The following is a 12,793-nucleotide window of genomic DNA, read 5'->3' as shown; positions in this document are numbered from 1 at the left end:
GTTATTATGAAGACTAGTATTACCTCCTCCTGTTATTATGAAGACTAGTATTACCTCCTCCTGTTATTATGAAGACTAGTATTACCTCCTGTTATTATGAAGACTAGTATTACCTCCTGTTATTATGAAGACTAGTATTACCTCCTGTTATTATGAAGACTAGTATTACCTCCTGTTATTATGAAGACTAGTATTACCTCCTGTTATTATGAAGACTAGTATTACCTCCTCCTGTTATTATGAAGACTAGTATTACCTCCTGTTATTATGAAGACTAGTATTACCTCCTGTTATTATGAAGACTAGTATTACCTCCTGTTATTATGAAGACTAGTATTACCTCCTGTTATTATGAAGACTAGTATTACCTCCTCCTGTTATTATGAAGACTAGTATTACCTCCTCCTGTTATTATGAAGACTAGTATTACCTCCTGTTATTATGAAGACTAGTATTACCTCCTGTTATTATGAAGACTAGTATTACCTCCTGTTATTATGAAGACTAGTATTACCTCCTGTTATTATGAAGACTAGTATTACCTCCTGTTATTATGAAGACTAGTATTACCTCCTCCTGTTATTATGAAGACTAGTATTACCTCCTGTTATTATGAAGACTAGTATTACCTCCTGTTATTATGAAGACTAGTATTACCTCCTCCTGTTATTATGAAGACTAGTATTACCTCCTGTTATTATGAAGACTAGTATTACCTCCTGTTATTATGAAGACTAGTATTACCTCCTGTTATTATGGAGACTACTATTACCTCCTGTTATTATGAAGACTAGTATTACCTCCTCCTGTTATTATGTAGACTAGTATTACCTCCTCCTGTTATTATGAAGACTAGTATTACCTCCTGTTATTATGAAGACTAGTATTACCTCCTGTTATTATGTAGACTAGTATTACCTCCTCCTGTTATTATGTAGACTAGTATTACCTCCTCCTGTTATTATGAAGACTAGTATTACCTCCTGTTATTATGTAGACTAGTATTACCTCCTCCTGTTATTATGTAGACTAGTATTACCTCCTCCTGTTATTATGAAGACTAGTATTACCTCCTGTTATTATGAAGACTAGTATTACCTCCTGTTATTATGAAGACTAGTATTACCTCCTCCTGTTATTATGAAGACTAGTATTACCTCCTGTTATTATGAAGACTAGTATTACCTCCTGTTATTATGAAGACTAGTATTACCTCCTCCTGTTATTATGAAGACTAGTATTACCTCCTGTTATTATGAAGACTAGTATTACCTCCTGTTATTATGAAGACTAGTATTACCTCCTGTTATTATGAAGACTAGTATTACCTCCTGTTATTATGAAGACTAGTATTACCTCCTGTTATTATGAAGACTGGTATTACCTCCTGTTATTATGAAGACTAGTATTACCTCCTGTTATTATGAAGACTAGTATTACCTCCTGTTATTATGAAGACTAGTATTACCTCCTGTTATTATGAAGACTAGTATTACCTCCTCCTGTTATTATGAAGACTAGTATTACCTCCTGTTATTATGAAGACTAGTATTACCTCCTCCTGTTATTATGAAGACTAGTATTACCTCCTGTTATTATGAAGACTAGTATTACCTCCTGTTATTATGAAGACTAGTATTACCTCCTCCTGTTATTATGAAGACTAGTATTACCTCCTGTTATTATGAAGACTAGTATTACCTCCTGTTATTATGAAGACTAGTATTACCTCCTCCTGTTATTATGAAGACTAGTATTACCTCCTGTTATTATGAAGACTAGTATTACCTCCTCCTGTTATTATGAAGACTAGTATTACCTCCTCCTGTTATTATGAAGACTAGTATTACCTCCTGTTATTATGAAGACTAGTATTACCTCCTCCTGTTATTATGAAGACTAGTATTACCTCCTGTTATTATGAAGACTAGTATTACCTCCTGTTATTATGAAGACTAGTATTACCTCCTGTTATTATGAAGACTAGTATTACCTCCTGTTATTATGATGACTAGTATTACTACCTCCGGTTATTGAGGACTAGGAAGTTAAATCCTTGTTACTCCATTGTAATACACTGGTATCCGTTATAGTAAACTTTAATCAGACACGAAATGAAACAATGAACGGGTAGCTCATTAATAAACCCATCCCTTTTTTTACTTTAGCAAATGGCACCATATTCCCTATTTAGTGCATTACTTTTGACCAAAGCCCTGTTAGTTCCTGTTAAAAGTAGTGTACTGTATAGGGTGTCATTTAGGATTCAGCCCAATCTTAATCAACTTAATAGAATATGGACTAATGCTTGATAGGAAAATCAAATGGTCTCAGATGAAGTGCAGAAATAGTAAATAACCAAGGAATAGAATCGATAGTATTCTCTTTTGAAGATACAGTATATTTTTTTATTTCAAATCATTGGCCACTGTGAAACTATTGGGAAGCAAAGAGACCCACTCACAACACAGACGTGCACTACAGAGATCCATCTCTTGACATTCTGAAGATCCCTTCTAGCCATGCGTGTTCTGTTCTGGCCAGGGCCTGACTTGACTTTCACTCCACCTTGTTCCCACCTTCTGATGACTGTAACTTAACATTGTCTTTCTTCTTATGTTCTTCTCCTTTCGGCGATGGGTCATATAACATCTGATTAGTTGGAGTTCACGAGTTATAAACATTCCTATGGCGGATATAACCCTTCATAAGGTGGTTATAACGCTTCGTAAGGTGTTCATAACTCAAAAAAAAAGAGACCTTTTAAAACGAGGCTTTGCTTAGAAACGGTAGCTAGAGAACCCCTCGTATCGTGGTATGTAAACACCAATTTTATTCCTAATTTAAGCTTGTTGTTGTTGCTGTTATTGTTGTTGTTGTTTACATGATGTCCTGCTGGTGCTGTGTAGATTCACTGACCACCTGCGGGAGGAGAAGAGAGTCAGTCAGGGTGGATAGGTCAGTCACAGTGACAACAAACAGATGGCTTCGAGAGACACAGCGTATTTTATGGTTTATATTGACCCTTTGTTTCGACAGGGTGTCCCATTGAGACCAAAGTCTCTTTGACAAGGGAGCCTTGCATCGTACAATTACACACAATTTTACAAAATACAACAGTCCCCTCATATAAATACCTTGGCAGTGTTAAATAAATAAAAAAATATATTTTAAAATGTGGATCAATGACAAGTTGTCATTTAAAACACATATAAATGATCTAACCACAGGAGGCTGGTGGCACTTTAATTAGGGAGTAAGTGCTTGCGGTAATGGCTGAAGTGGAATAGGTTAAACGGCGTCAAATACAACAAACACATGGTGTCCATGTCAATTGAAAGGCTCTAATCTATGGATTTCACATGACTGGGAATACAGATATGCATCTGTCCATAAACAAATCATTCGTTTCTAGCTACAATAGTAATTTACAACATTAACATTGTCTACACTGTATATTTGATCAATTTGATGTTATTTTAATGGATAATTTTTTTTAAAATCATTATTATTATTATTTATTTATTTTTTTAAACAAGGACATTTCTAAGTGGCCCCAAACTTTTGAACTGTAGTGTAGATTAAACAAATATCAGAGTATCAGATGGAACAAATATCAGAGCATCAGATGCATTAGAGAGCGTTACAGTTTGGCCAGGACAGGACAGTGAATACACAGCTGTAGTTTAATGTGAAGAATAGTATGTTCTCCAGGGTTGGATTCAATCAATCCCAGTCAATTCAGGAAGTAAACTAAAATTCACATTTTAATTCCAATTCTGCTAAAAGGAAAAATTTGATTTGGAATATGTACAATTTATGAATTTGATTGAATTTAAAATATATTGAACCCAACCCTGGTGTCCTCTGTAGGTATTTTAACTGTGAGAGGAGGGTGAGGTGCTCAGAGGTGGGGTGGAGACAACACAGCCATCAGTACTGAGGTAGACAACACAGTCATCAGGTCTAATACTGAGGTAGACAACACAGTCATCAGGTCTAATACTGAGGTAGACAACACAGTCATCAGGTCTAATACTGAGGTAGACAACACAGTCATCAGTACTGAGGTAGACAACACAGCCATCAGTACTGAGGTAGACAACACAGCCATCAGTACTGAGGTAGACAACACAGTCATCAGTACTGAGGTAGACAACACAGTCATCAGTACTGAGGTAGACAACACAGTCATCAATACTGAGGTAGACAACACAGTCATCAGTACTGAGGTAGACAACACAGTCATCAGTACTGAGGTAAACAACACAGCCATCAGTACTGAGGTAAACAACAAAGTCATCAGGTCTAATACTGAGGGAGACAACACAGTCATCAGTACTGAGGTAAACAACACAGTCATCAGTACTGAGGTAGACAACACAGTCATCAGGTCTAATACTGAGGAGGTGAGAATATGAGAAGTGTGTTAATTAAAGGTGGTTGGGTCAACAGTTGAGATATAAGCTGCACTTACACACAGATCACGAGCACCATCGCTCATAGAATATGTCATCTAGAACAAAATGAACACCGGTCAGCTGTAAGGCTGTGAAATACTATGTCTGCCTTTATTAGCTACGCCTGCGTGATCAGTTGTACTTTCCCCTGCGGACTGACTGTCAGCTGTGGGTTTCCATGGATACGTCCCGAATGGCACCCTATTCTCTAAATAGTGCACTACTTTAGACCAGAACCAGTAGTGGTCTATATAGGGAATAGGGTGTTACTTGGAACAAATCCGATATTGGATGCTATGTATCGTCTGTGAGTTGCCTTTACCTCTCCGTCGCGGGTCTCGATGGTCTTTATCAGGACAGTCTTCTTGGAGTGGACCTCTGCTGACCGTCCGACGTCTGGGCTGGTCTCTGCGGACGGATTGGACAGAGTTAATAAGACAACCTCGTACGAACAGAAACACAAAATCAACCTAACGTCAGCGTCATTTCAGAGTTGTATATATGATTCACTCTGCCTCAATCTAACACCAACCCAGAGTTGTATATATGATTCACTCTGTCTCAACCTAACATCAATTCAGAGTTGTATATATGATTCACTCTGTCTCAACCTAACATCAACCCAGAGTTGTATATATGATTCACTCTGTCTCAACCTAACATCTACCCAGAGTTGTATATATGATTCACTCTGTCTCAACCTAACATCTACCCAGAGTTGTATATATGATTCACTCTGTCTCAACCTAACATCAAAAGCCACAGTTGAATTACCCCCAACCAACCAATCAATCAATCAATTAACTTAAATCATCCTCTATTGTTGTCATTGAACTGATTGTGGTCTGTGATGCAAATATCCGAAATGCATCAATTCATGCCGTCAGTGTTTTCAGGTACAGCTGCTCCACCTTGTGGTGAAATTGTGATTCTGCTCTCAAATTCTGCTCTCACCATCCCTTACTTTTAAGGTACTGTACATGTCTTATAGGAGGACTCTTTGCTGATTGGTCAGTTGTGAGGAAGTGTGTTTACAGTGGTCACCTCTGAATCCAACAGTGGAATATAATGAGGCAGCAGAGTGGGAGCCAGAGTGAGAAGACTGGGAGCCGGATACCGTGATTCTGGGGAAGAGAGAGAGAACACCAACAGGACAGTTAATAACAGGTGAAATGACCACTTTATGATCATCTTAAATCACTCACTTACAGCCATGTTCTCACCCCTCTATCCTGCCTCGTCCGTCCCCACCACGCTCTCTCTCTCTCTCTCTCTCTCTCTCTCTAGCAATACGATCTATCCGTCTAGCTCTTCTCACTACAGAAGCATTCAGAACCTATTCCACTTACTTCTCTCTCCAGTCCACTTCCTAATACTTTTTATCACCTGTTAGGCAGCGATCTCTATGTCCAGGGCCATCTGTCACTCTTCTCTATCCCTCCCCCTGTTCCTCCCCTACCCCTCCATCTTCTCTATCCCTCCCCCTGTTCCTCCACTACCCCTCCATCTTCTCTATCCATCCCCCTGTTCCTCCCCTACCCCTCCATCTTCTCTATCCCTCCCCATACTCCTCCCCTACCCCTCCATCTTATCTATCCCTCCCCATACTCCTCCCTTCCCTCCCTCTTCTCTATCCCTCCCTATACTCCTCCCTTCCCTCCCTCTTCTATCCCTCCCCCTATTGCACCCTTCCCTCCCTCTTCTCTAACCCTCCCATACTGCTCCCTTCCCCCCCTCTTCTCTATCCCTCTTCCTACTCAACCCCCATCTCCTACCTGCTCTCCTCTCCCTCCAGTAGCTTCCTGTAGGTAGCGATCTCTATATCCAGGGCCATCTTGACATTGAGCAGGTCCTGGTACTCTCTGAGGTGACGAGCCATCTCATCCTTCATCTTGGCGATCTCATCCTCCAGACGAGTGATGGAGTCCTGGTAACCTCCAGCCTCGTTTCCCAGGCGATCCTCCATCTCCCTCATCTGCCTCAGCAGAGACTCGTTCTGTAGGGGAGAGAGAGAGAGAGAGAGGGATGATTGCATAAACAGGTAAAGTAGGTAAACAGGTATCATACTTAGATTGAGAGGGGAGCTGGTGGAGAGGTGATTGAAGTGATGATAAGTTAGGGAATTGTCCTGAAGTGTGTACAACTCCCCACCCATTTAAAAGGAAAAGCATTGGATTGTGAGTTTCTTACACCAATCCATTCCTGTCAAATCCATGAAGGGAAGAAAACAAGAGTACACTTGGTACAGGAGGATGTAGAGTAGCATGTAGTAGCAGTCCAAGAGGATATAGAGTAGGAATTAGTAATATAGAGTAGGATGTAGTAATATAGAGTAGTATGTAGTAATATAGAGGAGGATGTAGTAATATAGAGTAGGATGTAGTAATATAGAGTAGAATGTAGTAATATAGAGTAGGATGTAGTAATATAGAGTAGGATGTAGTAATATAGAGTAGGATGTAGTAATATAGAGTAGGATGTAGTAATATAGAGTAGGATGTAGTAATATAGAGTAGAATGTAGTAATATAGAGCAGGATGTAGTAATATAGAGTAGGATGTAGTAATATAGAGTAGGATGTAGTAATATAGAGTAGGATGTAGTAATATAGAGTAGGATGTAGTAATATAGAGTAGAATGTAGTAATATAGAGTAGGATGCAGTAATATAGAGTAGGATGTAGTAATATAGAGTAGGATGCAGTAATAGTCCAATAGGATATAGAGTAGGATGTAGTAATATAGAGTAGGATGTAGTAATATAGAGTAGGATGTAGTAATATAGAGTAGGATGTAGTAATATAGAGTAGGATGTAGTAATATAGAGCAGGATGTAGTAATATAGAGTATGATATAGTAATATAGAGTAGGATGTAGTAATATAGAGTAGGATGTAGTAATATAGAGTAGGATGTAGTAATATAGAGTAGGATGTAGTAATATAGAGCAGGATGTAGTAATATAGAGCAGGATGTAGAAATATAGAGTAGGATGTAGTAATATAGAGTAGGATGTAGTAATATAGAGTAGGATGTAGTAATATAGAGCAGGATGTAGTAATATAGAGCAGGATGTAGTAATATAGAGTAGGATGTAGTAATATAGAGTATGATATAGTAATATAGAGTAGGATGTAGTAATATAGAGTAGGATGTAGTAATATAGAGTAGGATGTAGTAATATAGAGTAGGATGTAGTAACAGTCCAGGAGGATATAGAGTAGGATGTAGTAATATAGAGTAGGATGTAGTAATACAGAGTAGGATGTAGTAATATAGAGTAGGATGTAGTAATATAGAGCAGGATGTAGTAATATAGAGTATGGTGTAGTAACAGAGTAGGATGTAGTAATATAGAGTAGCATGTAGTAACATAGAGTAGGGTGTAGTAACAGAGTAGGATGTAGTAATATAGAGTAGGATGTAGTAACATAGACTAGGCTGTAGTAACAGAGTAGGATGTAGTAATATAGAGTAGGATGTAGTAATATAGAGTAGAATGTAGTAATATAGAGTAGGGTGTAGTAATATAGAGTAGGATGTAGTTACATAGAGTAGGATGTAGTAATATAGAGTATGATGTAGTAATATAGAGTAGGATGTAGTAACATAGAGTAGGGTGTAGTAATATAGAGTAGGATGTAGTTACATAGAGTAGGATGTAGTAATATAGAGTAGGATGTAGTAACATAGAGTAGGGTGTAGTAACAGAGTAGGATGTAGTAACATAGAGTAGGATGTAGTAACAGAGTAGGATGCACTTACGGTTCCCTTGAGAGAGTCGATTTCACAGGTGTAGGACTGGATCTGATGTCTGAACTCCATGCTCTCCTGTTTGGACTGTCTCAGAGCATCGTTGTTCTTGTTCACAGCCAGGTTCAGGTCTGACACCTGGAGAGGAGGTGGAGACATGGGTTAGCTACTGTCACTGTCTAGTGGTGCCGATGTAGTTAGCTTAGCTACTGTCACTGTCTAGGTGCTGATGTAGTTAGCTTAGCTACTGTCACTGTCTAGTGATGCCGATGTAGTTAGCTTAGCTACTGTCACTGTCTAGTGATGCCGATGTAGTTAGCTTAGCTACTGTCACTGTGTAGTGGTGCAGATGTAGTTAGCTTAGCTACTGTCACTGTCTAGTGATGCCGATGTAGTTAGCTTAGCTACTGTCACTGTGTAGTGGTGCAGATGTAGTTAGCTTAGCTACTGTCACTGTGTAGTGGTGCAGATGTAGTTAGCTTAGCTACTGTCACTGTCTAGTGGTGCCGATGTAGTTAGCTTAGCTACTGTCACTGTCTAGTGATGCCGATGTAGTTAGCTTAGCTACTGTCACTGTGTAGTGGTGCAGATGTAGTTAGCTTAGCTACTGTCACTGTCTAGTGGTGCCGATGTAGTTAGCTTAGCTAATGTCACTGTGTAGTGGTGCAGATGTAGTTAGCTTAGCTACTGTCACTGTCTAGTGATGCCGATGTAGTTAGCTTAGCTACTGTCACTGTGTAGTGGTGCAGATGTAGTTAGCTTAGCTACTGTCACTGTCTAGTGGTGCCGATGTAGTTAGCTTAGCTACTGTCACTGTGTAGTGGTGCAGATGTAGCTAGCTTAGCTACTGTCACTGTCTAGTGATGCCGATGTAGTTAGCTTAGCTACTGTCACTGTCTAGTGATGCCGATGTAGTTAGCTTAGCTACTGTCACTGTGTAGTGGTGCAGATGTAGCTAGCTTAGCTACTGTCACTGTCTAGTGGTGCCGATGTAGTTAGCTTAGCTACTGTCACTGTGTAGTGGTGCAGATGTAGCTAGCTTAGCTACTGTCACTGTCTAGTGATGCCGATGTAGTTAGCTTAGCTACTGTCACTGTGTAGTGATGCCGATGTAGTTAGCTTAGCTACTGTCACTGTCTAGTGATGCCGATGTAGTTAGCTTAGCTACTGTCACTGTGTAGTGGTGCAGATGTAGTTAGCTTAGCTACTGTCACTGTGTAGTGGTGCCGATGTAGTTAGCTTAGCTACTGTCACTGTGTAGTGGTGCAGATGTAGTTAGCTTAGCTACTGTCACTGTGTAGTGGTGCAGATGTAGCTAGCTTAGCTACTGTCACTGTCTAGTGATGCCGATGTAGTTAGCTTAGCTACTGTCACTGTCTAGTGATGCCGATGTAGTTAGCTTAGCTACTGTCACTGTCTAGTGATGCCGATGTAGTTAGCTTAGCTACTGTCACTGTGTAGTGATGCCGATGTAGTTAGCTTAGCTACTGTCACTGTCTAGTGATGCCGATGTAGTTAGCTTAGCTACTGTCACTGTCTAGTGATGCCGATGTAGTTAGCTTAGCTACTGTCACTGTCTAGTGGTGCCGATGTAGTTAGCTTAGCTACTGTCACTGTGTAGTGGTGCAGATGTAGTTAGCTTAGCTACTGTCACTGTGTAGTGGTGCAGATGTAGTTAGCTTAGCTACTGTCACTGTGTAGTGGTGCAGATGTAGTTAGCTTAGCTACTGTCACTGTCTAGTGGTGCCGATGTAGTTAGCTTAGCTACTGTCACTGTCTAGTGGTGCCGATGTAGTTAGCTTAGCTACTGTCACTGTGTAGTGGTGCAGATGTAGCTAGCTTAGCTACTGTCACTGTCCACATATCATATCCAGTTTCAACTTATTTAACACTGCTTTACTTCAAGGACTGGCAGTCACATGTTCTTTGCCAGGGTTGGGGACTTGGGGTCGATTTCATTTAATTTCAATGCAGTCAATTTAATTCCAATTCCAATTTAATTACTTAACCGAAACGGAATAGGCTCCAATCCTGTTCTGTACTGTCCTAAGCCAATTCTCTCAACCATCCCGATGGCAGCAAGCCTCTCTAACTATGACCCCACTGTCAATACCCACCCATTTTTCTATTGTTTACCTTGGACTTGTACCAGTCCTCAGTACTGTACCATATTATATAATACTACGGTGTATTATAAATGGTGTTTACCTTGGACTTGTACCAGTCCTCAGTACTGTACCATATTATATAATACTACGGTGTATTATAGACAGTGTTTACCTTGGACTTGTACCAGTCCTCAGTACTGTACCATATTATATAATACTACGGTGTGTTATAGATGGTATTTACCTTGGACTTGTACCAGTCCTCAGCCTCTGAGATGTTCTTGGCTGCGATGCCCTCGTACTGCATACGGATGTCCCTGAGGGCAGCGGTCAGGTCTGGTTTGGACATATCCATCTGGACCTGCACGGAGGTCTCCTGCATCTGGCTCGTCAGCTCATGGATCTCCTGCAGGGGTCAGAGGATAGAGTTCGGAGGTCAGAGGTTAGGGGTCAGGGGTTAGGGGTCAGGGGTTAGGGGTCAGGGGTTAGGGGTCAGGGGTACATACAGGATTTAATTTAGATGATCAGCTTTTAGCATTAACAAATATTTTCTTCCTCCACTCTCCTGATTCATTGACTTTACATCCGGCCCAGAATTACACTGCCTATACTGCTCACCAGAGAAAAAACATGGCTCCTACATTACAGGACCACTGGTCTCTCTCTCTGTCCTACAATACAGGACCACTGGTCTCTATCTCTGTCCTACATTACAGGACCACTGGTCTCTATCTCTGTCCTACATTACAGGACCACTGGTCTCTATCTCTGTCCTACATAGACAGGACCACTGGTCTCTCTCTACCTCTGTCCTACAATACAGGACCACTGGTCTCTACCTCTGTCCTACAATACAGGACCACTGGTCTCTCTCTACCTCTGTCCTACAATACAGGACCACTGGTCTCTACCTCTGTCCTACAATACAGGACCACTGGTCTCTACCTCTGTCCTACAATACAGGACCACTGGTCTCTACCTCTGTCCTACAATACAGGACCACTGGTCTCTACCTCTGTCCTACAATACAGGACCACTGGTCTCTACCTCTGTCCTACATTACAGGACCACTGGTCTCTATCTCTGTCCTACATAGACAGGACCACTGGTCTCTCTCTACCTCTGTCCTACAATACAGGACCACTGGTCTCTACCTCTGTCCTACAATACAGGACCACTGGTCTCTATCTCTGTCCTACAATACAGGACCACTGGTCTCTCTCTCTCTCTCTCATATACATTTCCCAGCATCTAGTCTCTCTCTCATGGTTTAATTATAGCTGTGCATGTGTTGAACAATGTTACAGAGGGCACTCCATGTCACGAACCAGCTGACACATGCCAGCATTTCTCTCAAGTCAAATGTCAGGGGAAGGAGAGAGAGCATGAAAGGACGTCTGGCTTTAGAAGCTAGAAAAGTCCCTCTCCCCATCCACTGTACGCAGTGTAGCTGTACAGTTGGTTGTAGGTGTAGCTGTATAGTTGGTTGTGTGGTGTGTGTAGTTGGTTGTGTGGTGTGTATAGTTGGTTGTGTGGTGTGTGTAGTTGGTTGTGTGGTGTGTATAGTTGGTTGTGTGGTGTGTGTATAGTTGGTTGTGTGGTGTGTGTAGTTGGTTGTGTGGTGTGTATAGTTGGTTGTGTGGTGTGTGTAGTTGGTTGTGTGGTGTGTATAGTTGGTTGTGTGGTGTGTGTAGTTGGTTGTGTGGTGTGTATAGTTGGTTGTGTGGTGTGTGTAGTTGGTTGTGTGGTGTGTGTAGTTGGTTGTGTGGTGTGTGTAGTTGGTTGTGTGGTGTGTATAGTTGGTTGTGTGGTGTGTGTAGTTGGTTGTGTGGTGTGTATAGTTGGTTGTGTGGTGTGTATAGTTGGTTGTGTGGTGTGTGTATAGTTGGTTGTGTGGTGTGTGTAGTTGGTTGTGTGGTGTGTATAGTTGGTTGTGTGGTGTGTATAGTTGGTTGTGTGGTGTGTATAGTTGGTTGTGTGGTGTGTGTATAGTTGGTTGTGTGGTGTGTGTAGTTGGTTGTGTGGTGTGTATAGTTGGTTGTGTGGTGTGTATAGTTGGTTGTGTGGTGTGTGTATAGTTGGTTGTGTGGTGTGTATAGTTGGTTGTGTGGTGTGTATAGTTGGTTGTGTGGTGTGTGTATAGTTGGTTGTGTGGTGTGTGTAGTTGGTTGTGTGGTGTGTATAGTTGGTTGTGTGGTGTGTGTAGTTGGTTGTGTGGGTGTGTATAGTTGGTTGTGTGGTGTGTATAGTTGGTTGTGTGGTGTGTGTAGTTGGTTGTGTGGTGTGTATAGTTGGTTGTGTGGTGTGTGTAGTTGGTTGTGTGGTGTGTATAGTTGGTTGTGTGGTGTGTGTAGTTGGTTGTGTGGTGTGTATAGTTGGTTGTGTGGTGTGTGTAGTTGGTTGTGTGGTGTGTGTAGTTGGTTGTGTGGTGTGTATAGTTGGTTGTGTGGTGTGTGTAGTTGGTGGTGGGGTAT

The 12,793-nt window shown here is 41.0% G+C and overlaps 1 protein-coding gene across 1 annotated transcript in view; it reads right to left on the bottom strand.

Moving 5' to 3' along the window:
• Positions 1-2,380: 2,380 nt before the first annotated feature.
• Positions 2,381-12,793, bottom strand: part of LOC139538929 (desmin-like) — a 20,437-nt gene continuing 10,024 nt past the window's right edge. Inside the window, exons 4-9 of the mRNA XM_071341511.1 lie at positions 10,564-10,725; positions 8,224-8,349; positions 6,236-6,456; positions 5,505-5,584; positions 4,783-4,868; positions 2,381-2,922 (exon numbers count right to left, since the gene is read on the bottom strand). Coding sequence (XP_071197612.1) covers positions 2,881-2,922; positions 4,783-4,868; positions 5,505-5,584; positions 6,236-6,456; positions 8,224-8,349; positions 10,564-10,725 — 717 coding nt within the window. The 3' untranslated portion in view covers positions 2,381-2,880. The remainder of the gene's footprint in view (positions 2,923-4,782; positions 4,869-5,504; positions 5,585-6,235; positions 6,457-8,223; positions 8,350-10,563; positions 10,726-12,793) is intronic.

Source organism: Salvelinus alpinus, chromosome 14 (genome assembly GCF_045679555.1).
Source record: "Salvelinus alpinus chromosome 14, SLU_Salpinus.1, whole genome shotgun sequence".
Taxonomy (NCBI): Eukaryota; Metazoa; Chordata; class Actinopteri; order Salmoniformes; family Salmonidae; genus Salvelinus; species Salvelinus alpinus.
This window is presented reverse-complemented; position numbering and strand designations above follow the sequence as displayed.